Consider the following 23,649-nt stretch of genomic DNA (forward strand, 5'->3'; position numbering starts at 1 on the left):
GTGTCTTAAAAATGTGACAAAAATCTCCTTTTTCACTTCGTCTCTTTCCGAAACACTTAAACCAGCAATTTGCCAATATTTTACATGACTGTGCACCACCTCAGTGACAGTAATAGAAACAGGAGGTAGAGAAAAAGAAAGAGATGGCGTGCATGCTGCAGGTAACAAGGACGTGCTGGATGCATGGCTGCACAGCAGAAACGGTGACTGTGTTGTTATGTGGGATATGTTTATGACTGATGGCCTCTCTGCCCCCTCGGAGACGCCGTACACTTGATTGAGCGTTTGTTGGAAGATCATGTCAGCTTCATGTAATTTTCTGCGCTGTGACCTGAGAGGATGATGGGTTGGATGTTGGCGGCCGGCAGAGGACATAACCAGGGGAGCTGACCTTTCCGGTTTTATTTATGTTCCTAAAACTAACTGGAAGTGATCTTCTCCTTTAGTCTGGAGTCACGGGGTGCACAGCAAAATGAGGACTAAGTTTAACTTTATTATCTATTATCAAATCTTTTTTCATGCCTCATCAACAGTGTTTGGCATTAGAGCTGCACCAATAAGCATTTTTATACTAATAATGGATCAAATAATGTGTGGAACATGAAAGGTGCTGCTGGTGATAAATCTGCAGAGAATTATCACCGATCTTACTTCACTAAATAAAATAAAAAAGTTAAAATTAAAATTAAAAAAAACAAACAATTATTGGTGTAGCAGCTGACCAGTGGTGGACTAATGTGAACTAAAACATGAAATAAATTGTTTATTTTTTTGTGAAGATTAAATGCAATTTAAAAAAATTAATAAATAAAAAATAAATTAAGAAAATTATTGATGCAGCAGCTGAGCAGTGATAGATTTATGTAGACTGAAACAATAAATAAATAATACATTTTTTGTGAAGATTAAATGCAATTTTTAAAAATAATTAATTAATTAATAAATTTAAACAATTATTTATGCATAGGCTGAGCAGTGATGGACTTATGTACACTGAAACAATAAATAAATTATTTTTTGTAAAGATTAAATGCAATTTTAAAAAATAAATTTAAAAAAATATTGGTGCAGCAGCTGAGCAGCGGCAGAATAATGTAAACTGAAACAATATTTTTTTCTTTTGTGAAAACTAAATGTAAAAATGAAAATGTCCATTAAATTGCAATATCTGTCAAAAATAGTTGCAATTTGTGACGCTCCAGTAGCAGAGCTGCACTGGTGACTTCTTCGCACACTCAAGTCATATGTGAACAGATAAATATCAGCTTCAGATAAACGTTTTATAAAGACTGTGTGTTTCCTTCAGTCTGCTTAAAGCAGCTCTTCTGTCTGTGGTGTAATTGGAGACTGAACTGGACTCACACTTTCCACTGGCCTCTGGGAGTGAAACAAATACGAGGCTCGGTTTGCTGGAAAACACCCTGTTATCTCTAACTTCATTGATCTCTGCTGGACTCTGATGTGCCGTAATGGAAATCCTCATTCAGCATCGATGCTCACAAAGTGTTTGTAAGAAAGAACTTATTATTGCACCATTCATTAAATCCCAGTTGGGTCATCTTTGTGATGAAAAGCTGAATGTACATTTTGGGGGTCCGGCTGTATGTTGAGGCTCCTCTTCAGGGTCAGACCGGTTCAGGGGACGGTCCGTTTGCTCTAACAGCTCCTCAGTGAGAAGATCTCTGTCTGAGTCACTCTGAGATCAATGCAGTTAGAGACCATTTACGCTTACAGTACCATCCAAATTCAATCACTGTCTATGTGATGATTCACAAAAGGGTTTCCATCGTCTCTGCCATTATGGTGGTCCGAGTATCCTGAGGAGAACTACATTTGCAGGATCAGACTTCAGTGGAAAATGACATTTGAAGACGAGTGTTAAGAGATGCTGTGGATTTACTTGGACTCTCATTAGGCAGGTTTCCATTAACCCTCAAATTGGGTCTATGGTATGGTATGGTATCGTATTGTATCATATCGTATCGTATTGTATCGTATCGTATCGTATCGTATCGTAACCCCAAAGGTTTTTTAACACCGTCTGCTGCTGCTACAGTCCACAGCTGTGATGACAGGCATGCCCGTAGCTGCTACTGTACCAAGATAATAGAAGTCATTGAAACGACCGCAGATTTCTACATATTTGGACAATTTACCAGTCACCTGAATTTTGATTTAAGTGTTATCCCAGGCCAGAATTTCCTCTGATTATCCTTAAAATTAGCGAATATTAGCAAACTCAGCTGCTTCCACGTATAAGGGGCTTGATGACGAGTGCGGTAGCTGCAATAGAAATAAACCTGCTAATGTTTTGAACATCCATCGCCGTGTTTCTTGGAACGTTATCGTGAGAGAAGTCACACATAACTCAGTCAAACGCAGTCATCTCGCAATGATGTTTTATCGACATTTCAAAAATATCGCCTAAGTTTTGTACAAATCTGTAATGGAAACCCGCCTATTGTAGCTGTATGTTAGACTTTAGAGCATAGCTATATAAAATGAAAGCAGTGGAGCAACTTTATCATCAAAACTACAATTTTAGGACTAGATTTGGATCACAGCCAAAACGTTTTTAGAAGGACTTGAAAACATTTTGACACTTAAATTTATGTACCCCAAAGCTACAGAAAGATATAAACCTAAAAAATAAAATAATAATAATAATAATAATAATAATAATAATAATAATAATAATAATGGAATCTACCCTTTAAAAATGATAATCATTTTTATCGTTTCCTAATCTGTCAGAGACAGTAAACTCTACAGCTCTGCACTGAGAATATTTTGGGGATTTGTTGAGTAACCCTCTCCTCTGAGCTATGAGAGACTTCAGATTCTTGCTTTTCCTTTTGTTCTGCAGAAATCGATGCCATAAACCCACAGCGCTCCTAACACCCCCACACATGCAGTACAGCACTGTACAGTGTAACATTTTTGGTTTAATTATGTAAGCCTGAGTCGACAGAAATAGACACAGCGTCCAGGTCGGTGAGCCATCCAGGAGACACAGAGACAACACAGACACGTTTACTGTTGATGGTGCACATTATCGAGAGAATTACGACACCGCTGTTTATTGTGTATCTGCTGAGTCTGTTCACTCGTACGGTACGTTAGCTGTAAGTCATACAGCAGAGCGTTTTCTGCTTATTCAACCCGACGAAATTCAAACTTACCAAAAATTGGCTTCCAGGTACTTTCATCTTTCATCAATTTTCAGGGCTTTTAGCTGTTATGATAAAGTTTGATAGAAATGTTGATACCTGATAGAAATGACTCATGCTGAGACCTTGATAGAAAAGTACTGCGCTCTCTCTTAATGAGTTAACAGCACTCTGATCACCTCCCAGAAATCCCTCATACGAGGCCGCTCCCACGTATAAGGGGCTTGCCTTCCCATTATCACTCCCATTAGTGCGGTGGCTGCAATAGAAATAAACCTGCTAATGTTTCTGAACATCCATCGCCATGCTTCTTGAGATGTTATCGCCAGAGAAGAAGTCACATAACTTTACTTAACGGAGATCTCGCAATTCTGTTTTTCCGTCTTTGTGTTGTCCTGTATGTGTTGTACACATATCAACTCGCCAACAGTTTGCAGTTTGTGGTGTTGAGATGCATGACCAAAAGAAAAGTCCACATTTCTGGTTGAAAGAAGAAGCGATTGACTTGGATTTGGATATCAGCAGGTTTTTGGATATGCACAAACATCACAATACCGACCTTTCCTGAAAGTGTTGAAGGAATAAAAGCTGGAGGTTGTGTTTGCACCGTCCAAAAATCTGCTTGAAAATTTTGAAAAAATCTGATTTTAATGCTAAAAGCCACATTGCACAAGATAAAAACATAAGAAGCCTTTATTGTCATTGTAACAAAATACAACAAAATTGCGCACATAATTACCAATCGTAAAACCAGCCAGAAAACAAAGGTAGGGAAAAATGCATTAGTATAAAATATAAGATAAAAATGACATATAATGCACAATTAGTAGTGCTGCACACCCATAGTGATATGTATAAGTCTATAAACATGTAAATGTAAAATGGGTTGCAGAGTTATTATGTGTTGGTTGAGAGAGTGGATGGCTTTGGGAAAGAAACTGTCTGAAATAATAATTCTACGCTACAAGTAATAACAAGCTTCATCCCATGATTTTTAATTTGTAAGGTGGTGATAAAATTTCATTTTTTTCCTCCAGGAATCACCACTGTCCTGACCATGACAACCATCAACACCCACTTAAGAGAGACTCTGCCCAAGATCCCGTACGTCAAAGCCATAGACATGTACCTGATGGGCTGCTTCGTGTTCGTCTTCTTGGCTCTGCTGGAATACGCCTTCGTCAACTACATCTTCTTCGGACGAGGCCCTCAGATGCAGAAGAAACTGGCTGAGAAGGCCCAGAAGGCAAATAATGATCGTGCTAAGTTTGATGGACCCAGGGTGAGAATCAAGTTACTCTTCATCATTTCACAGAGACAAACTGCTCAGAACAACATAAAATGTCTCGAGAGCTGTGAGAAACATTTTTAACTTGATTTTAAGGCTGTATGGTATGTGTAATATTTGAAAAATTTACAAATTTGGCACCCCGTCTCTCCCATCGTCCTCTCCGTGGCGTTTGCTCCCACTATGATCACCTCAGCCTATACCTGACCAAAGCTCAGACAAAGGGGTTTCTGTTTGTGTCTCTCCTGAATAGTCCTCACTGGAAGGCGGCAATTGCAAGACTTCGTCCGTTAAACAGTCCAATCAGGTACAAGGGCGTCGTCACTCACGGCGGGTGAGTGTCTGTCACTGCCTGTGTCACATCTGTGAAAACCTCCACTGAAACTTTGCTGCCGAGGGGCAAAGTTTGACACTTTCGGAGGAACGTGCCCTATCACATCTGAACCGGCCATCTCAGTCATTATCACCATCACATGTCAATATGTTCCACATTTTCATTTTCTCTTTGGTGTTCGACTGTTTTATCGTCTTTATGTGTTTGTGTCCCTGATATCCACAGTTCATGACAACAAACCACTATAATAATATAGTGTGTACATATGTGTGCATAGACAACCCACACAGAGACCTGCAGAGTCAGTACAGGGTCTGACAAAGGGAGTCCACAACACAAAGGGAGACAAGGGAGTCCAGAGCATGGACTATTTTTTATTGGTGATAATGTTATAAGTTGCGATGGCAAACTTAGCAGAGTGTGCTGTTCCTGAAAGCTATCCAGAGCAGAGTTGAGATTTAACTCATGCTGGGTATCAGTACTCAATACTGATAAGGTATCAATCAAAATAAGCCAGTACAGAGAAGAACGCACGGTTCTGATGTTAGACACCTGACTCCCTATCGGATCAGCAATCTCAACAGCCCTGCTCCTGCTGTCATCTTTGTCAGGGATGCATGTTGATATCAGCAAGCGTCTTTAACCCTTCCAAAACTGGAGCGACATTCATTTTCTTGTGCTGCTTTTAGATGCCTTTTAACCTTTGAAACCTAAGTTGTTTTTTTCCTTTTTTTTTCAAAAACGTGGAGAAAATGGTATTGCCATTATATTGTTTATATAATAATATATAAAATAAAATAAAATATAAAATATAATATATCATTATAGTGCAACTTGGTAATAAATGTTCCACAAATTGCAAGGAATAAGTAGATTTAGAAACTATTTTTTAAAAGCTAGGATAAAACTTTACAATAATAACAGCAGTAAACTGCACAGAGCGCTGTCGCTTGCTTATTCAAAGTTTGTTAGTATTAACATGCTGCGTGTTCAAACTGCACTAAATTAAACACTACACGTCCTTGGGTTGTCACACACCTGCAAAGTATGAAGTACATCGGATGAGCGGTTCTCGAGATGTGTGAAGGACACACATACATACAGACTGCAGCTTTATTGTCACATAAAATATGTTTATATGTGATGATGTGAAGGACCTACAAATAATCAGCTGTCCAGTCACCAGTTGGCACCGAAATCAACAGAGTAAGGAAATAAATACTCACCTTGTCACTGCCTCTCGTGTCTGGTAACCACATTGTTATAGGACTGTGTCCATATTGCGCCTCTATTTTTGCCACATACCAGCTCTGAATGATTTATGAAAGTTTTTGTGTGTGTTTTTGTGTTGGAGCAGGAGCCGTCATGACATTAGTATTAGAGCCATCCGGTCCAACCTTGAGCTGATTTGTGAGAAGTGATTTAACTTTGGGACAGGAAACCTGGTTCTGAAGGCCGCTCTCTGTTTCCCAGGCTGTAATCTGTCAGCCTGCTGGAAGACGGCGGCCCCGGGGCCCGACGCACGCTGCACAAGTGTCATCAGTCACTGAAGCACGCAGCTCACAGCCCATTTTTAACACCCGCTCCTGTCTGTTGTGCCTAGGTCGACTCCCAGGGGAACATTTTGCTGACAACCTTGGAGATCCACAACGAGGTGGGAGGGAATGAGATCACAACCACCGTGAGCGAGACCCACAACTCCTCCTCCACGGTGAACGACAACTCGGGGATCCAGTACAGGAAGCCCAGCGGGCCACGCTCGAGCCTGGAAAGGAACGTACATCTAAAGAAAACCCGACTGCGGAGACGATCGTCGCAGCTGAAAATCAAAATCCCGGACCTCACCGATGTGAACGCCATCGACAGATGGTCACGGATAATATTCCCCTTCAGCTTCTCCCTCTTCAACGTCATCTACTGGCTTTACTACGTCAATTAACGCGCTGACGTTTTTAAACCCATTTATGTCTCTGTATGTGAAGAACTTTATTTGGTGGAAACCTAATGAACTTTTTTTTATCGTAGCGCATGCAGACTTTGAACTGTCGCTCAGACAGCGTGCACCTGTGCACAGTCACGAGGATTATCTACAGAACGTGTGTTTTACAAAGACATTCATGATCTCTAAAGTACTCTCTGCTCCGACCCGTGAGGAGCGGGGACTTTGTGTCTCGTGGGCTGAGGCGCTGACTCTTCATGGTGTTGTGTGTCAAAAAGAGCATTTACACTGCTTTAGGTCAGTTATTACAACTAAACCCATAATTTTAAATGTGGTCGCTGTAATGCAACTTACTGCTAAAGACGAGACAGCTGACGAAGATTCATATTGTCATTACAGTTTGTCAACGTGCACATGGACTAATGTGATCATAAAAACACGGACCAGACTCCAGACACACTAGAGTTTGAAGTGATTTGCAGAGGAACCAGACATAAAGGAACTGTTCAGTGTTTTGGGAAATATTTTTATTCCCTTTCTTGCCAAGAGTTCAAACCATTTTTGTCCACAACATTTACACAGAAACATACAAAAAACAGATTTTCCTGGTTTTTGTGAATGCTTGCATACCACTGCAGATCAAAAATTAGGACTGATCTTAATTTCAGCAGATTTCTGGTTCAGAAATATATGTTTGGTCAATGAAATCCCCTATTTAAACTGATGTCATACCTTGAAGTCATAGCTAGCTTCCTGGGCAAACGTGTTATCAATTTGGTTTTTTAACGCCCAATAATGTAAGATAAACATTACGACAACTACCTCAACAACTAAATTAAGGAGAAAATGTGGCTTTAGATCATCCACGAGCCTGCTAACGTTATGTGTCACAGAATGCTTTATGTTGGTCGCAGAACATTAAATGTTGGTCACAGAATGTTTAATGATGGTTACACAATAATATACGTTGGTCGCAGAACATTATATGCTGTTTACAGAACATTATATGTTGACTAAAGAACATTAAATGCTGGTCACATTACTTTAAATGTTGGTCGCATTATGTTATATGTTGATCACAGAACGTTAAATGTTGGTCACAGAACGTTAAATGTTGGTCTCAGAACAATATGTTGGTATCAAAATGTTATATGTTGATCACAGAATGATTAATGTTGGTTACAGAAAATCATATGTTGTTTAGAGACATGAAATGTTGGTCAAAGACATCAAATGTTGCTGAAAGAACGTTAAATGTTGCTCACAGAACGTTAAATGTTGGTTACAGAACGTTAAATGTTGCTCACAGAACGTTAAATGTTGGTTACAGAACGTTAAATGTTGCTCACAGAACGTTAAATGTTGGTTACAAAACGTTAAATGTTGCTCACAGAACGTTAAATGTTGCTCACAGAACATTAAATGTTGCTCACAGAACTTTAAATGTTGCTCACAGAACGTTAAATGTTGCTGAAAGAACGTTAAATGTTTCTCACAGAACGTTAAATGTTGCTCACAGAATGTTAAATGTTGCTGAAAGAACGTTAAATGTTGCTCACAGAACGTTAAATGTTGCTCACAGAACATTAAATGTTGCTGAAAGAACGTTAAATGTTGCTCACAGAACGTTAAATGTTGCTCACAGAACCCTAGCTGATTGGGCTAGCCACAGAAGCTTGCGTTATTAAAGTTGGGGTCCAGTTCCTTTAGATATTGTACAGTTAACGTTTGCCCCTCACATACTTTGTCTGCATGAGTTTTTGTTGTGTGGAGTCGGCACAGGCACTATTTAGGAGAGCTCTGTTCCCTTTTTTTTTAACGAAAAATGGAACAGAGCAACTCAGATAATTCACAATGGACCCGGTCTGCATAGCTGTCATGCAAATTTTCACGACACCGCTCTCATGCATGCGCGCTAATTAACTAATTATAAAGTTATAGCCATCAGCTGCAGAGCTTAATTTCACAACAAGACCAGAAGCAGACGGGAAACAGCTGAGCACATTTCCCAAAATCTTGAACTATTCCTTTAATTTGCCTTGGAGTTGAAGCCACCGACTGTCCACTGTTTGTTCTGAGGTGGACGCTGGACTGCTGTGACCTTTCTCCTATAATAAATAGGGGGTTAAATACTGTGTGAGGATGTCAAAAATCTGATTTCAAAGCCCGGTTTAAGACAGGCTGATGGAATCCAAACCAGCATTTTATAAAACTGTCGTTCTGTTATTCACTGCCATTATTGAGAGGAATACTTTGACACATTGGGAAATATGTTTATTTCTTACCCAGGTTTAAATGAGAAGATCGATATCACGCAATCAGTTAATTTAATTTAATAACAACTGGAAAGTTGGTGAAATTTGATTACTTTTCACAGTCAGGCTAGCAGTTTCCCTCTGTTTCCAGTTTTAATGCTAAGCTAAGCTAACTGGCTGCTGGTAGGGTGATATCAATCTTCTTATCGCTCACGTGGGGAAAATTGTGACTGAGAATATGTCCCAAAATATCAAATGATTCCTTCAATATTTACATTTTTTTCTTAATATTTGCTTTCAGTTTTCAGTAATCATAAAGAATGTCATATACTCAACAACAAGTGGTCAACTTATGTGTCTCATTGCAGTTAAAAAAATGTTTCCAATATCTGAACAATATCTGATCGATTTTCACTATTTCACTTTGTTGTCATTGTGCTTTCAGGTCTGCTGTCATGATATTATATTAAACATGTCTTCAATACAGAATAATTCACATGCCGACTCCCTTTTTCTGTCAGATTGCGGTTTCACGTCAGACTCGGCATTCAGATTTGACCGTGAAGTTTAAAGTTCATCCTGTAACTGCACATTCACTTTGATTACATGCCTTTGTTGTCAGCAGTGTTTTGCTTAATGATTTCTGGACTCGCTGCAAAACGTTTCCTTTTTCTGTTGTAAATATAAAACAAAATATCACATTAATTGTGATTATTTCCATTCTTTCCTAAAGAGAAGATCATGTGAAAATAAGGAATAGTGAAGGAGGAATTTGGGGGGTATACAAGTATCTCCAAAGCAACAACTGTTGGCGCACACAGCTCGCAACGCACCATCTGCACTGCTCGGTTGAGCGACTCGCGGCGCGTAGGAGTGACACCACCTGTCACAAGTCCACTCAGCTCAACGACACGCGTGTGCAGCCGCCTGACGGAGCCCAACATCTCGTTACAAATCAAACAAAAATGCACAGCTATTGTTCCAGATCAGCTTCATGCTTTTACTGCAACTGGATTTGTTGCATGCACCTCAAAAACAGTTGTTTAGTGCAGGTGCATCTCAAAAAATTAGAATACTGGGATGAAGTTCAATATTTTCTATCATTTATTTAATATAGTGACAATTTAATATAAGTATTAGACTCAATACATAAACTGAAATGTTTTGAACATTTTTCTATTTCAATTTTGATAATAATGGCCTACTGCTGGAAAAATGTCAAAATAAAAAGTGGAAAAAAAAAACATATTTTAAAATAGCAGTGACACAAGATAATCGCCTCTGTGCCACATTGATGCAGTAATTTGTAGAAAAAGTGCACCAACCAAGTATTGAGTATGAACACGCGTTTCAGAAGTATTTGTATAGTAAATCACCTTTTGAATGATCTTAGGAAATATTGTAATAATTTGAGTTACTGGATCTCTGATTTTAATGAGCCATAATCATCAAAATGAAAACAAAAAAGGCTTACAATAATTCAGTTTACATGTCATGAATGTACAATATATGGAAGTTTACCTTTTTGAATCAAATTACAAAGAAATATGAACTTTTGCACAATATTTAAATTTTTTGAGATCCACCTTTATGTTTGGTAATTTCCCACAAAGTCTGGTTTTACTCTGCAGATATGAACCACTGCTGTGTTTCATATACAAAAGAATAGCGAATAACAAAGACTAAAGTGACATGGATAAACTTTAAAAAACTTTAATGGCGCTCCACCATCACTGCTGAGATATTTGATTTCCCAGCTAACAATTTTTGGTTCTAAAAACATTCAGAGAATAGTACGATGCAACCAATTTTTCTGTCAGATCCCAGAACGTTTTCCTTAATGTTCAGGTAACATTCTCCATAAACATTAAATTAAAATGAAAAGTGTTTTTTTCTTGTTAACATATCACATTACATTTTCATAAAAAATGTTCTGCAATCTCAGGCCTCTAAACATTTTCTGAATGTTACTCTGAGAACGTTCTTCCTTTATTCTCATGTAACATTGTGGGAACGTTTTATATAAAAAAGAACATTTTATGATCTGTCACCTCTCAACATCACCAAAACATCCTCCGAATGTCGCAGTCAAAACGTCTTAGTCAGCATTTAACCTTACAGGGGCAATATTTGAAATGATAAACATTCTCGAAACGTTCTCTGGACATTAGATTTTCTTTAAAACATTATTAGCCGATGTTGCGGGAACGTTACCTGCTAGCTGGGTTCAAGTCACGAATGTAAACCTCATGGTGGCACCAGAGGAAAAGTCAGAAGACTTCACCCTCATGAATTAAACTGAATGGAAATGCGTCCAGCAGCTGCTGAGATATTTAGCGAAGCTATCTAGCAGAATTTCGGGAGCAGGACCACACCTCAACCGCGCCTCTTCGGCTTAAATACCCTCCTAACCCGCTCTTCCCCTTTCGTTCTCGTATTCTGCACCCCTCCCCCCCTCCCGTAACCTCTTTCCTTTTTCCTCCTTTTCTCCGTACGGTCCCAGGGTCTGTCGTGCCCCACCGAAGCTTCCCCACATCGCACTCAACCATCCGCCCCACAATAATTCAGCATCAATGTTTACACCAACTTACATTCATGTCAATAACTCGTCAAAATGATTGTCCTGTTGAGGTGTGGTCCTTGCTCGTGAAAGTCTAAATAATGGACAAACTAGCGGATAAACGCTAGCGTGGCTAAAAAACCCAATACAGATACGAAACACATTCTCCCGAGTTCTTCCCACCTTTCCTTACATCCTGTGTATTTACAGTCACGGCGTAATAAAGTCAAAGCATAAATGATCTCTTCTGCAGAGGTGGATATCGTGAGCCAGCCAGAAGAAGCAATTTCCATTTGGGACCTCGTCAGCAGAAACAGGACAGAAACAGCCGTAACAGAGATAAGATCCCTGTTTTATTGTGTGTGTACCGACAGCGGTGAGGTCACGGCACTGCAGCTCTCAAATGAGCATCGCAGGAATCATTTTCATAAACCTCAAGTACCTCTGCTGCATTATATTTACACAGTCGTCCGTCACTCTAATCTCATTTCTGCCACTTCGCCCGTTTGTTCCTTCTCCCTCGCATGTTAATGTTGGGATTGTTGGAGTGTGGGATGAATGGACTGGAGAATTTGTCCGCGTGATTCGCCGGAGCTGCAATAATTCAAATTACAGCTGATTTATAGTCGCACACTTTGAGATAAATGAAGAGCAGGTGTGTGTTTCTCTGGGTGCTTTACATTATGATGATGTGACACACGAGCTGCACATTTTTTCCTCTCTCTCCTACATTAACATGAAATCTGAATTGTGCGACCTGCGGTGCTCTGCGCTCTGATTAAACAGCTTTGTTCTGCTGACGGATGAGATTAATCAGCCCACTGGAACAGCTCCAGGATGTAATGACTAATAACGATTGAATGAAACAGGGATATTGTACACCTAGCAGTCCCCTGTCTTTCTTAATACAACAATATACAATACATTTTAGATAATGGTGCACTTCCGACTTTGTGTCAACAGTTTGGGGAAGGCCATTTCCTGTTTCAACATAAAGTGCACGCAGTCGGCTCCGGGAAAGCAGACTGAGTCAGGTTTTACCGCCCAACATCGTCGGCTCTCTGGAAACAAACCAGGTTTTGGCAGCCCGGTTCAATGTGGAAAGCTTAAAACCAAACAACCCAGTCGACAAAATAAATGTTTGCGATGTATATTTCTTAAAACCACAAATTATTTTGTAGAGAATATGTTGAAACTTTATATTTCTACACAGCTGTGGTTGACGCGTGATTATGTTGGGCACAAAAAAAACACATGGCAATGGTTAGAAAATCGTACATATATACATATATGTATATTCGGCTGGGATTGATCCATCTAAGCCCCGCCCTTAAATGCCACAAGCCAATCACATTTCGTGCAGCGACACAATGCACTCGGATATCTTGGTCGTAGACCTCCACAGATAAGCATCAGAATTTTTGATTTTCCTGAGGTGTTATTTAAAAAATAAGGTCCTAAATGGTCAAACGATGTGCATGGGATAAATGCAACACTGATATGAAGTATGTGTTTTAATGCCGTTCCCTAAACATCACATAAACAGAGCGAAGCGTCTCCTCTGGATGAAGCTGTGTCGCAGACCGCACGGTCAACATAAGGAAGACAAACGAACACGGACGCCAGCATTTGTTCTAAGTTAAAGCAACATATTGTTGGCAAAACCTGCTGCAAAGTGACAAGTATATATGACCTCATACATCATGTTGTGTATAATGTCACCTTGCAAACTTGGCGAGGTAACGGCCCCCGTAACTTACTCGGACAAACAATCTGCGTGCTGTGGACAAACGATGGTGGCTGTCAGTGTCAAAGACATACCCAAAAGTAAGTTTTAAGGTATAACTTCATACATTTAAATAAAACTTTAAATGTTGAAAAAAAACCTACAGCTGCATGAAATGTGATTGGCTCGTTGCATTTGAGGGTGGGGCTTTGCAATAGGTCAACTGTGGGCGGGCCTTTTAACCCTCTGGCGTAAGTGACATCGGCAGTAACGAAATCTGGAGACACAACACAGATGTGAACTGCAACATGTAAAGTAAAAGTAGTAAATAATCTAATAAAGTATTTTTGAAGTACTTGGAACTACTTTACACCATATTTTTTGAACAAGTTGTATTTTTTCACAATCTTTCAGTGATATCTGTGCTGGTGATATCGTACGTATTCGCCGAGCGCTCAAACACCAAACGTGATGAAGAGCTTCTTTGATGAACCTGGAGATCCAATTTGTGTTGGCAACCGGCGGCTCGTGGCCATTGGTCCACCTGCTCCTGAGGGGATCCAGCTGCTGTTGCTGCTGCCGCCTCCAGTTTTAATATCGCTCATTTAGATTAATGATCCCGCTTGAATGTACAGATATTTAAGGAGTCTGTCTCATTATGCCCAGAAATTTATTGTTGCCTCGCTCTCTAATTATCGTCCTCATCGTCTCGGGCTTGTTTCCTTTATTGCTTTTATTGCACACACATGCCTCGAGGTTCATTAAGAGACAAACTGAAGACGTGGAGGTGAGAAACAAAGAGAAATACATGTTTTCATTCCACACTTGTTCCTAAATCTACAGTATTATGTTGTTATCTGGTGGATGAAAATACCTCGCTGTAAATGAGAGTGTAATATCTCTCCTATAAGCCATCTGATTCCTTATTTTCACGCCAATTACTGAACAAATCTGTAATGACTGATTTTTTTTACAAGTGACTCTCTCTCACCCTCCCATCTGACAGCTTCCCCGTAAAAACCCTAATTATACAGTCAAATCCTTACAGCAGCGTTATTGCGAGGATGGTTTACGGTCCAGCATCCTCGGAGATGTCTCTGGGGACGCTCGTCTCTGAACGCTCTGCATGTCTGCTTTGATGTGGCAACTTTACTGCACTTTCATTCTCATCGTGGGGTAATTGGTTGACATTTTTTTCTTGGCTCGATTATAACTTGGACCACAAAGCTTTTGAGATTTGTTTTGGCAGTCTGTGGTCTAGATTTTAAAGATGGGAGAGTGGACACTCTTTGGACACTGTTTGTCTGCGTCCCTCTCACTTCTGTCAAACAGCACAGGAATCTCAATCCACACAAAAATCACTTATGTTTTGGAAAAGACCATATTTTGGCTGAAAATACAGTTTTAGTGGCACAATCCTGGCAGGAAATGCAACAATGTCTCTGTAAAAAACAACCACCTTTTGTTGCAGTATCCTGGCAGGAAAACAGAGACAAATCGCTAAAAAACAACTAGGTGAGGGGACTAAAAAGCCACAGAAAATCCCTCGATGTCTCACCAACGAACAACCAGTTTTTAAAAAATTTAAACGGATGAGATCTACAAAATTCACCCCTGTACTGTTGTCATGAATGTGGAAATTAGCTATAGAGACCAAAACTGTCTCTGCAGCGATCGGTCAGTTACGTCCACAGTTACATTAGCAGTGACCATGTTGTGGAAAATGTGGGATGCAGTTTTTTTGAACCTTGAAGATTACTTAACTTTTTAGTTTTACCTTTCTTTTTTTTTCTCCCCTTAAAAAAATCTGTCAATTGTGAGTCCCGCCAACTTTATAAAAGTGCAACACTAAATCAGTGGATTCCCCATTAATGCATCATCATGTAGCAGAAATAACAGCAAAGTCACAGCAAAGCAATAAAAGGCTCAAAAAGGTCCAATCGTCATTCATAAAAACAGCCCAGTCAAAATTTTACTATGACTTTTAGTGAAATCTATTTATGTCCTTTTTATGACTTATAGTGACGACCAACCCAGATGTGTAGCTCCGCCCCCTCATTACCAAAAACACCATTAAAGTGACGAGAAAATGAATTATTCAGACAAATGTACAGCGGGTTCACAGTTTCGCTGCCATGCTGGTTACAGCTTACCACCTGAACTCATCACTTTTATCATTTCATTAGCACACCTCAGCTGGCTGTTAGAGAGCGGCGCTGCTCACCAGCTGGCCCGACGCGTCCAGATGGCTCTGCTGCATTCGCAGATATATAGTCCATCGTTATAGATGCACGGAGAGCTGGAATGGTTCAGATTTAATTTTAGTCTAATAAATGTGTCATATGATGTACTACAAACACCGTTTTTGATATCTATTGGCCGTTCTGTGTTGGCTGGCTGAAGAGAGACGACCTCTCAGTGTGAGTTTTTCTTTAAAAACAATTCATGAGCTCAAACAATTTGTAACCCTCCCTTCATCAGATTTATCTCTCACTTTGATCCATAGACTGAGTGCATGAATATTTTAGGAGCACAGAGATGAATCAGGGTGAAATCACATCACACATGGTCACATATCTACTGTTTTCACATGAATTTCAAATTAATGTTTGTACTCATGTCATGAACCCTGCGCAGACAGCGCTCTTATCACACTGTCCTCCTTTTAGGGGACGTTTACACGGAAATGGTTCTTGCGTGAAACATTTAATTGTTGTTGCAGTTTGGCTTTTCGTTCACACAACAACAGCAGTTTGGGGGTCTAAAGATGCAAACTTTTGAAACTGGCTTTCAGAGTGTGATCTTTTGAAAGCACGACCCTTTTGTCGCTGTGTAAACTCGCGATGTGCGGATCCTGTGAGAACGCCGAAGTAACTGCTGCATTTCGCACGTGTGCGTGCTGTTCTTTTATGGTGCGTCATTACGAAGTTACACAGCCGACGACTGGCCTGGCATGCGTACCGCAGCATTGTTCGGTTGTTTTTGCAGCTCCATGTACACGAGGATGATTTTTTAAAATGCGTTCTCATCTAAACGTGGCCTTAGTGAATTTTTAAAAAAAATGTTTTTATAGAAGCCCAGTCACCACAAAAAAATGTTAGTATATTTCTGCAAATCACAATTAACTTTTTAGACACCTGCCAGGCTGCAGGCCATTGTTCGAGACCAGTTTTTGTGTGTTTAACACAGTCAGCTCCGATTTACATGAAATATCAAATAAAAATGTTCAGTGGAGTTCCGCAAGGAATAATTTTAGGGCCTCTGCTGTTCAATCTCCACATTTTCCCATTCGATCAAATATCCAAAGCAACATGTCTTGCTGTAATTATGAAGATGAATGTGAAATGTTTTTACCATCCATGTTCATGTTTTCCATCATGGCCGCTGGAGCTGGAGATGATTCTGGGCTACTGCAGTTTTTTGTCTTAGGAGTGAACGCCGATTGTAAAATTTCTGACCACAGACAAAAGTCAGATGTTAACTGGTGATAGTTTTTTTGTTTTGTATTTTGTCCAGTGGGAAAGGGGTTTCAGAAAAGTTCTCACTGAGCTAAATCTGTATGTCACCTGATTTATTCCAAAATATCCAAAAGTTGTTCACGAGGCACTTAATGAATTTGGAGTGAAATAGTGAATTTTTTCGGAGCACTCTCCCTGCAGTGCCAGCCTCTGGGTGAACTGAAACATCAGATAGAGTTGGATATCCTCCTCATTTAGTTTTCTGTTGCTAAACACATTTATCTTACTGTGTTCTGAAATGCAGTGTTATTGATTAGTTTTATTAGTTTAAGTTTCAGGCTCTCACGTGATGTAGCACATGTTCATTTTGTCCTGCTTACATCAGCACACCATGAAAAACGCCTTAAAAAATCAAGTGAAATGATGCGAATTAAAAAGCGACTGCAATGCAGCAAACGTGCTTTATATATTTATTTATTTTATTTTGTGGGATTAGCTTTCATGAGAAGTCAGAGCAAAAAATAAATAAATAAAACATCCGTGGTTTTCAAGTTCCCATCAATTTCATGCATGGAGTTGGAAAGAGCTTGGTAAGCAGTCGGTGCGCTCCAGAAAACTCGACATTAGTTCGAGGTCAGTAACCAACACAGGAAGTGGACTGTGATTACAAATATTTTTTAATGAATTTCACTCACAATCCAGTGATGAGGAAACAATCATTCATTGTAGAATTTAAATTGGTTTCTAATAGATTTGGGGGGGGGGGGGCTTTTAAAATGATCGCATTATCTTTGCAAAGTGATGTTCAGTTTTATGTTGAAGTATCTTTATCCCCTCCAGTTTCCCCTCTTGTTTTATTTACAATTGATTAGACATTTCAGAGTGGGACCTTTTTGGACCTGAAGGTGCACCGTCAGCAGTTTTTGGCCGACACAATGTCTCAGCTGTCCAGTGAATCCTTTCTGTCGCCTCAGTCTCTCTGCTGCTTTTAACGATACACACTCATTATTACAATCAGCAGTAATGCTTCCACTTCCATTTGTGTGTGTGTGCGTGCGTGTGTGCGTGTGTGTGTGTGTGTGTGTGCGTGCGTGTGTGCGTGTGTGTGTGTGTGTGTGCGTGAGTGCGTGTGTGTAGCCTGATTTTTGGCACGGGGCACAACGAGTGTAATTAGGCGAGTCAAGAGTTTCTGAATATCAGGCAGTAAATAAATAAGTAAATACATATAAAATAACAAATGCATATTGTGTTTTATTTTATTTGGATTAAGACTGAGCTTTTGGATATCAGATGAATGCATAACAGCTTCTGTGACTGAGTTTAACCCTTTGATACCTGAGCAAATTGGCTTGATGTCTTTCAAAAACATGGGCGTGTTCGTTTTTTGGGCTTTTTCTGTTTGTGTGTTTACTTATTTCATGTTTTTCAGGCATGTTTAGTCTGTTTCTTGTGTTATTTTGTTGATTCTCTCCTCATGTTTTCTGGCTTGTTTTACCTCCTGTCTTTGTGCTTGTGCCTCGTCTGCCTCGCCCTGATTTGTTTCACCTGTTCCTCGTTATCTCCCCGCTCTCTTTGTGTATTTAGTCTTCGTGCTTTCTTTGTCTTTTGTCAGTCTGTCTGCATCGGTCTCTTTTTGTAGCCTGCTTAATTGTGGTTTTTTGGCATCAGCCTTATTTTATTTACCCCTTGAAACCTGAGCAATCAGTTTCATTTCTCTCAAAAACACAGAGGAAAGGCCATGAGCAACTTAACAACACATGGCTCCAAGAACTCGGTAAGAAAGTTACAAGAAAACTAACTGAAAATAAGCACAAAAAGAAGTAAAAAGCAAAAACAAATCAGAAAATGACCTGGAAAGACTGATCTAAAAGTTGTTCTGTAATATAGATTTAAATATAAAATTATAATACTTGAAAATATCCTTTTTTTATTTTAATTGTCTAATAATCCTCCCTCCTTTGTAAAAATAAATAAATAAAAATTCAGGTGATTTTCTTTAAACCATATACTGATTCCTGAAAATGCGTGAGACATTTCTGCACATTTTTTTTTAAATTTAAATCAAACAAATTTGTTTAGGTTTGCTTTTTGATCTCCAGACCTGCCTGCAGGGGCGTCTCTGCATGTCAGCACCTCTTTTAAACCCTGAAATGTTCTTTAAAAATACTGGATTAAACTATAAGGCTGCAATCACTGACCCATGAGTTTTTAAATATGTTTCACCCACTTTGGTGATAGTGTCACACAGTAGACACACTAATCACACACTAATGCTTCATTATCAACACTGTTCATGCCTTTCTACCCGGTAACAATAATTAAAAAGGTTAAAAAAAAAACAACTCATAATGTAGTTTATTTCAAGGTCCCTGTAAAGGTGCTGTGTGTAGGATTTAGTGATATTTGCTGGTGAGGTTGCAGATTGCGGCTGGCTAAATACCCCTCCCTCGTGCTCAGAGGACCTCCGGTGGCCTTCAGGTAACATGGTGATTTTAAAACGCCCTCCCGCCCTGCGAGTGTCAGCAGCAACCGTCCCTGTACAACACTCACCCTTAACCCTGCATGTAATGAAGCATACTGTAGATCATTGTAACATCTCTAAATAACATTAGCTCTATGATGCTCCACTACCTTGGCATACTTCATCTGAGCTGGCGGGACGCCCAGAAACCCTTTAAATTAATGAGGTAACGGCACATATGCTGTGTTCACCTGATTTCTCTGCGCTGATACTGCAAACACGCACCTCTGCTGCACCACCGCTGGCCTCACGACTCTCTTTGTACGAGTCTATAAAGAGAATTTACATGTCAGTTATCAAGAGGAGAGAAAGTGGAGCTTTGGAAGACGTGTTTTTGTTTATTTAGTCAATTAACTGACATTTTTACCTGGTTTATGTAATCATACAGGAATGTCAATGGTCGCCCGATTAACAATGACAATGATGTGGACTAAAGTCACTGTCCTGATTCTTTCAAGAACAAAAGAAGATGACAATGAGCAACTTTGAATGACATGACCCCCAAAATAGCAAGACATTAGTCAAATTTACAAAACAAATCTTAAAAAATAGCCAAAAAGAAAAGTAGGACCTAAAAACAAATAAGGAAATTACCTAAAAAAAATTCTAAATATACTTCTGTAGAACATTTTTATATTCAGAAAAATGATATTAAATATATATGCAGCTCCCTTTACAGTTTTCCTTTTTTTTTTAATGTTTTATTTATTTATTTTATTTCATGCATTTTTAATTTTTTTTTTGCAATTTTTTTTCACGTCATTTTACTTGGAACTCCTGTTTAATTTTGGGGGTCATTTCTCACCATTTCTCAAACCAAAGTTCCCCTTCAATGCCACCTGAGCACAAAAAGTGCCTGATCAGCGAGATTTGAAAGTCCAAAAACCCTTTCATGAAATTTCAGCTTGTTCACGATGACTTGCTGTCAGCAGAGAGCGGTCTGTGTCTCACAGAGCCATCTTTTCTCCGTCCCTCTCCCTGAGAGGTGTCCCAGTCAAACCCGGCTTACAGAGGTCACTGTATCAGTAGCACAGTGTTCCCTGTGAGGCAGCACGAACAGCAGAGCTTCATTTCAGAGGACTGAGGGAACTCAGGTCTCTTACGAGGGAATAGAGGTCCTCGCGGCTGCGATTTTTCCACTTTTTTTTAAATGCTGCGGCTCTTATATGACTCCTCTCATGAAGGTCTTGCAGTATAAAGCTTCGTGTCCCTCGGGCCAAACCCCAGCCTCCGTGTCCCCGGGTAGAAGTGAATGTCACTGATGTCTGAATGATTGCCTTCACAAATCAGCCTTTGGCGTCCCGACTCAGGAAAGCTGAGTATTTTTTCTCCACATTTTCTCATCTTTTTTCTTTAGTGTATTGCACACAATAATGAAATTGACCATTTTTTTCTGTTGATTACAGAAAGTTGTATTAGTACACTTTAGGTATGATTGTAACAGTTTTGAACCAGCATTACGTCTATACTCCTCTTTTTGTTGTTGTTTCCCTTTTAAACTGGGAAAAAATAAAATTATACATATGTATATATATATATACATTTTTGTCAATTTTTCCTTGTCATTTTCTTTTTTGTTTGTTTGTTACCTTTCTCTTTTTTTGTATGTGTTCAGTTCATTTTTTATTTATTTTCTTCATTATTTTTTATGTCTATAGTATCTATATATATCTATACATTCACACACATAAATATATATATACACATGCATACATACATTCAACAACACACACACACACACACACACACATATATATGCATACATACATCCATATACACATACATCCCCAAGGACTGCTGAGTATTATCATTTTTTCACCCAAAGATCTAAAAAAATACTGTCTTGTAGATAATATTGTAGATAAAAACATTTTTTCACACGACTTGAATCTTCTGTAATCCTTTATGCGCTTGTTCATCATGTTTACATTCCTTAAACCTCAAATGTGCAGCTGAATCTCTGTCCTGCCTTAGCATGTGAGCGCGGCTCCTGGTATGCATTGAGTAATAAGGATTACCAGACACCCCGAGGGCCGGGACTCTCCTCGATGTGACACTCTGCCCTTAATATCCTTATTCATCCAGCCATGCTTTGGCTCGTGCAGCCGCTCCACATCACATGGCACTGAGAATGTATTACGTTATGTGACCCAGAGTTCGTTTTCCTGAGAGCTATGTCGAAAAAAATATATTGTCTTTTCTTTTACTCTCTCACTTCAGCCAACAGGAATTCATTTGGAGAATGAAAGGAATCAAAGAGGAATACAGAATAGAGAAAATTATGCACATTATGCCCTTTGGTTCATAAATGAGACATTAATTTATAACTTTCTGCCAATAAATGTCTTGTAAAATGAGTTTCATTATACTTTTACTGCATTATGTAGGCTTCAGAATGCATATTTGTAACATTACTCTGAATGTATGCTTAACTGTTACAGGACGAGACTTTTCTGTTGCCATCACTTCAGATTACGGGGACATTAAAAAGTACCCACATCCAAATTTGTCTCTGCCAGCTTCAATGGCGCCTGCAGAAATGTGATGGTGTAGTACCCTTTAAGACAGTTTTACTGTCACAGGAGGAATCGCATTGTATTTAGGAGAGTAAGTATGAAAAAGTGCATGTGAGATTTTTCAGTGTGATTGGGAGAGTATGGTGGTGTGTGTGTGAAATTACAATGCTGAGCGAGGGCAGTGATTTATGGCCTCTGAGGCCTCTCATAGATGGTCGCCCTGACCAGGAGCATGGATTTTCCACTCATTACACCGACATTCAAAATGAGAAGCTTCCATCATCTGCATGACAAATAGTGAGATTCTGCAATTTTATGTTAGATTAACCATAATGACATATATAAAGTGTCATTAAGTAAGAGTGGCATTAAGGCCGGGAAGACTGATGACCATAAAAGACAAAGTAATCATCCGGTCTTACTTTAGTCTGCAGAGGCTCCCCACATTATTTAATACTGAAAATAAACCACATGAGGGACACTTTGGGTTTCTAATATGACTTTTAATAGGAAAAATGTGTCACATGGTGATGAAGGGTGGTCATTTCTACCTTTAAGGTCAAACACTCTTTAACGGATGCAAATATTATTCTCACTCTGGAAAGTCACCACGGTGCCAAATAATCCCCCAGTACTTGGCCCCAGTGGCCCAGCGGAGCAGGAATAGTAAAATAATTTTTAATGATTTGTGTGCAATAACTCTTTCACAGGTCCAAGGATCAATAGCTGCCCAAGAACAAACTGCTGTTAATTTGGAATTAAATATTGATTCAAGTCATTCAACAATGTCATGGGAATCAGCAGCACTCCTGCTATTTTCTATTAGAAAAAAAGTAATTTGCATTGAAGTAACGTTTCAATACATCATACTAAAATGCTTGCTCATTACTGCACATGTAGAATGGGGAGGTCTAGATGTGTTCACCACACTAATGCTGTTTGTCTGGGATTGCCGCGACTGATTTATCACAACAACTGTAGATGGAACAAAGTTTAAAAAATGAAGTTAAAATTTGTCCTTGATCCAGCCACATCTTTGAAGTTGAAGGATGAGTTGATTAAAATCAGCAGCTTCTATAAAAATTACATCCTGTTCTTTGGGCATGTTGCTGCTGGTTGCATCACACAGTTCCTACAGAGCATTTTTTTAATTTGCATCAGAGTCTTGTGTCCTGTCAGCTCTGAACAAGGTCCGCCCATCCAGTGCAACAGCTTGATCTGGGATGTTGGGGGTTAACCAAATCTCTGTGAAGATGTGTGCAGAGAAGTCTCTGATTTCTGATTGCTGAGTGAACCTCAAACAAATCTCATCCACTTTATTCTTCTGTGATGGGACATTAGCCAGAAGAAGGCTTGGTAGAGGGACAGCTCTCCGTCCAAGTCGGGTCAGCCTCGTCTTGATGCCGGCTCTCCTCCCTCTCTTCATCCAGCACTTTCGGTTTCGTTTCTCCCCTCCGGTCTGACTGGACGCTCTGTGTATACTGCATTAGTCCAAATCCCACACAGCTTTTCTCCATGTTGATAAGTGCTTCTCTATGCTAGAAAAGTTGTGTTTCAGCAGAAGGGGCCATGGTGTCAAAAAAATTTAAAATATGGCAAAAAAGTAGTAAGAATTTGAGTAGCTGCATCTGTATGTGCAGCTGTCATCATAGCGATGAATATGTCTTTTGCCATGTCACCCAATGGGACGTCTTTTGGGCCACCAAACATCACGTGATGGACACTCTTTGATCACTACGAAAACTGGCTTTAAAGCCAAGCTCTCTTTCTGGTGCCTGGTTGCACACGGATATAAGCTGTCAGTCATCAACATAAATCTACATATACATGTCATGATGTGTAAACAGAGAAGTCACCATATAGAATTTAATATCATAAACTT

At 39.5% G+C, this 23,649-nt stretch overlaps 1 protein-coding gene across 4 annotated transcripts in view; it reads left to right on the forward strand.

Moving 5' to 3' along the window:
- gabrb3 (gamma-aminobutyric acid type A receptor subunit beta3) overlaps positions 1–9,685 on the forward strand; it is a 65,348-nt gene extending 55,663 nt beyond the window's left edge. For 2 of the 4 annotated variants that reach the window (XM_088078055.1, XM_088078056.1), the window contains 3 exons: positions 4,208–4,452; positions 4,712–4,792; positions 6,396–9,685. In XM_088078055.1, the coding sequence (XP_087934181.1) occupies positions 4,208–4,452; positions 4,712–4,792; positions 6,396–6,731 (662 nt within the window). In that variant the 3' untranslated portion in view covers positions 6,732–9,685. The remainder of the gene's footprint in view (positions 1–4,207; positions 4,453–4,711; positions 4,793–6,395) is intronic. The other 2 variants (XM_088078057.1, XM_042483672.2) reach the window with 1 other exon arrangement.
- Positions 9,686–23,649: the final 13,964 nt, after the last annotated feature.

Source organism: Plectropomus leopardus, chromosome 5, assembly GCF_026936395.1.
Source record: "Plectropomus leopardus strain MGB_pleo_1.0 chromosome 5, ASM2693639v1, whole genome shotgun sequence".
NCBI lineage: Eukaryota > Metazoa > Chordata > Actinopteri > Perciformes > Serranidae > Plectropomus > Plectropomus leopardus.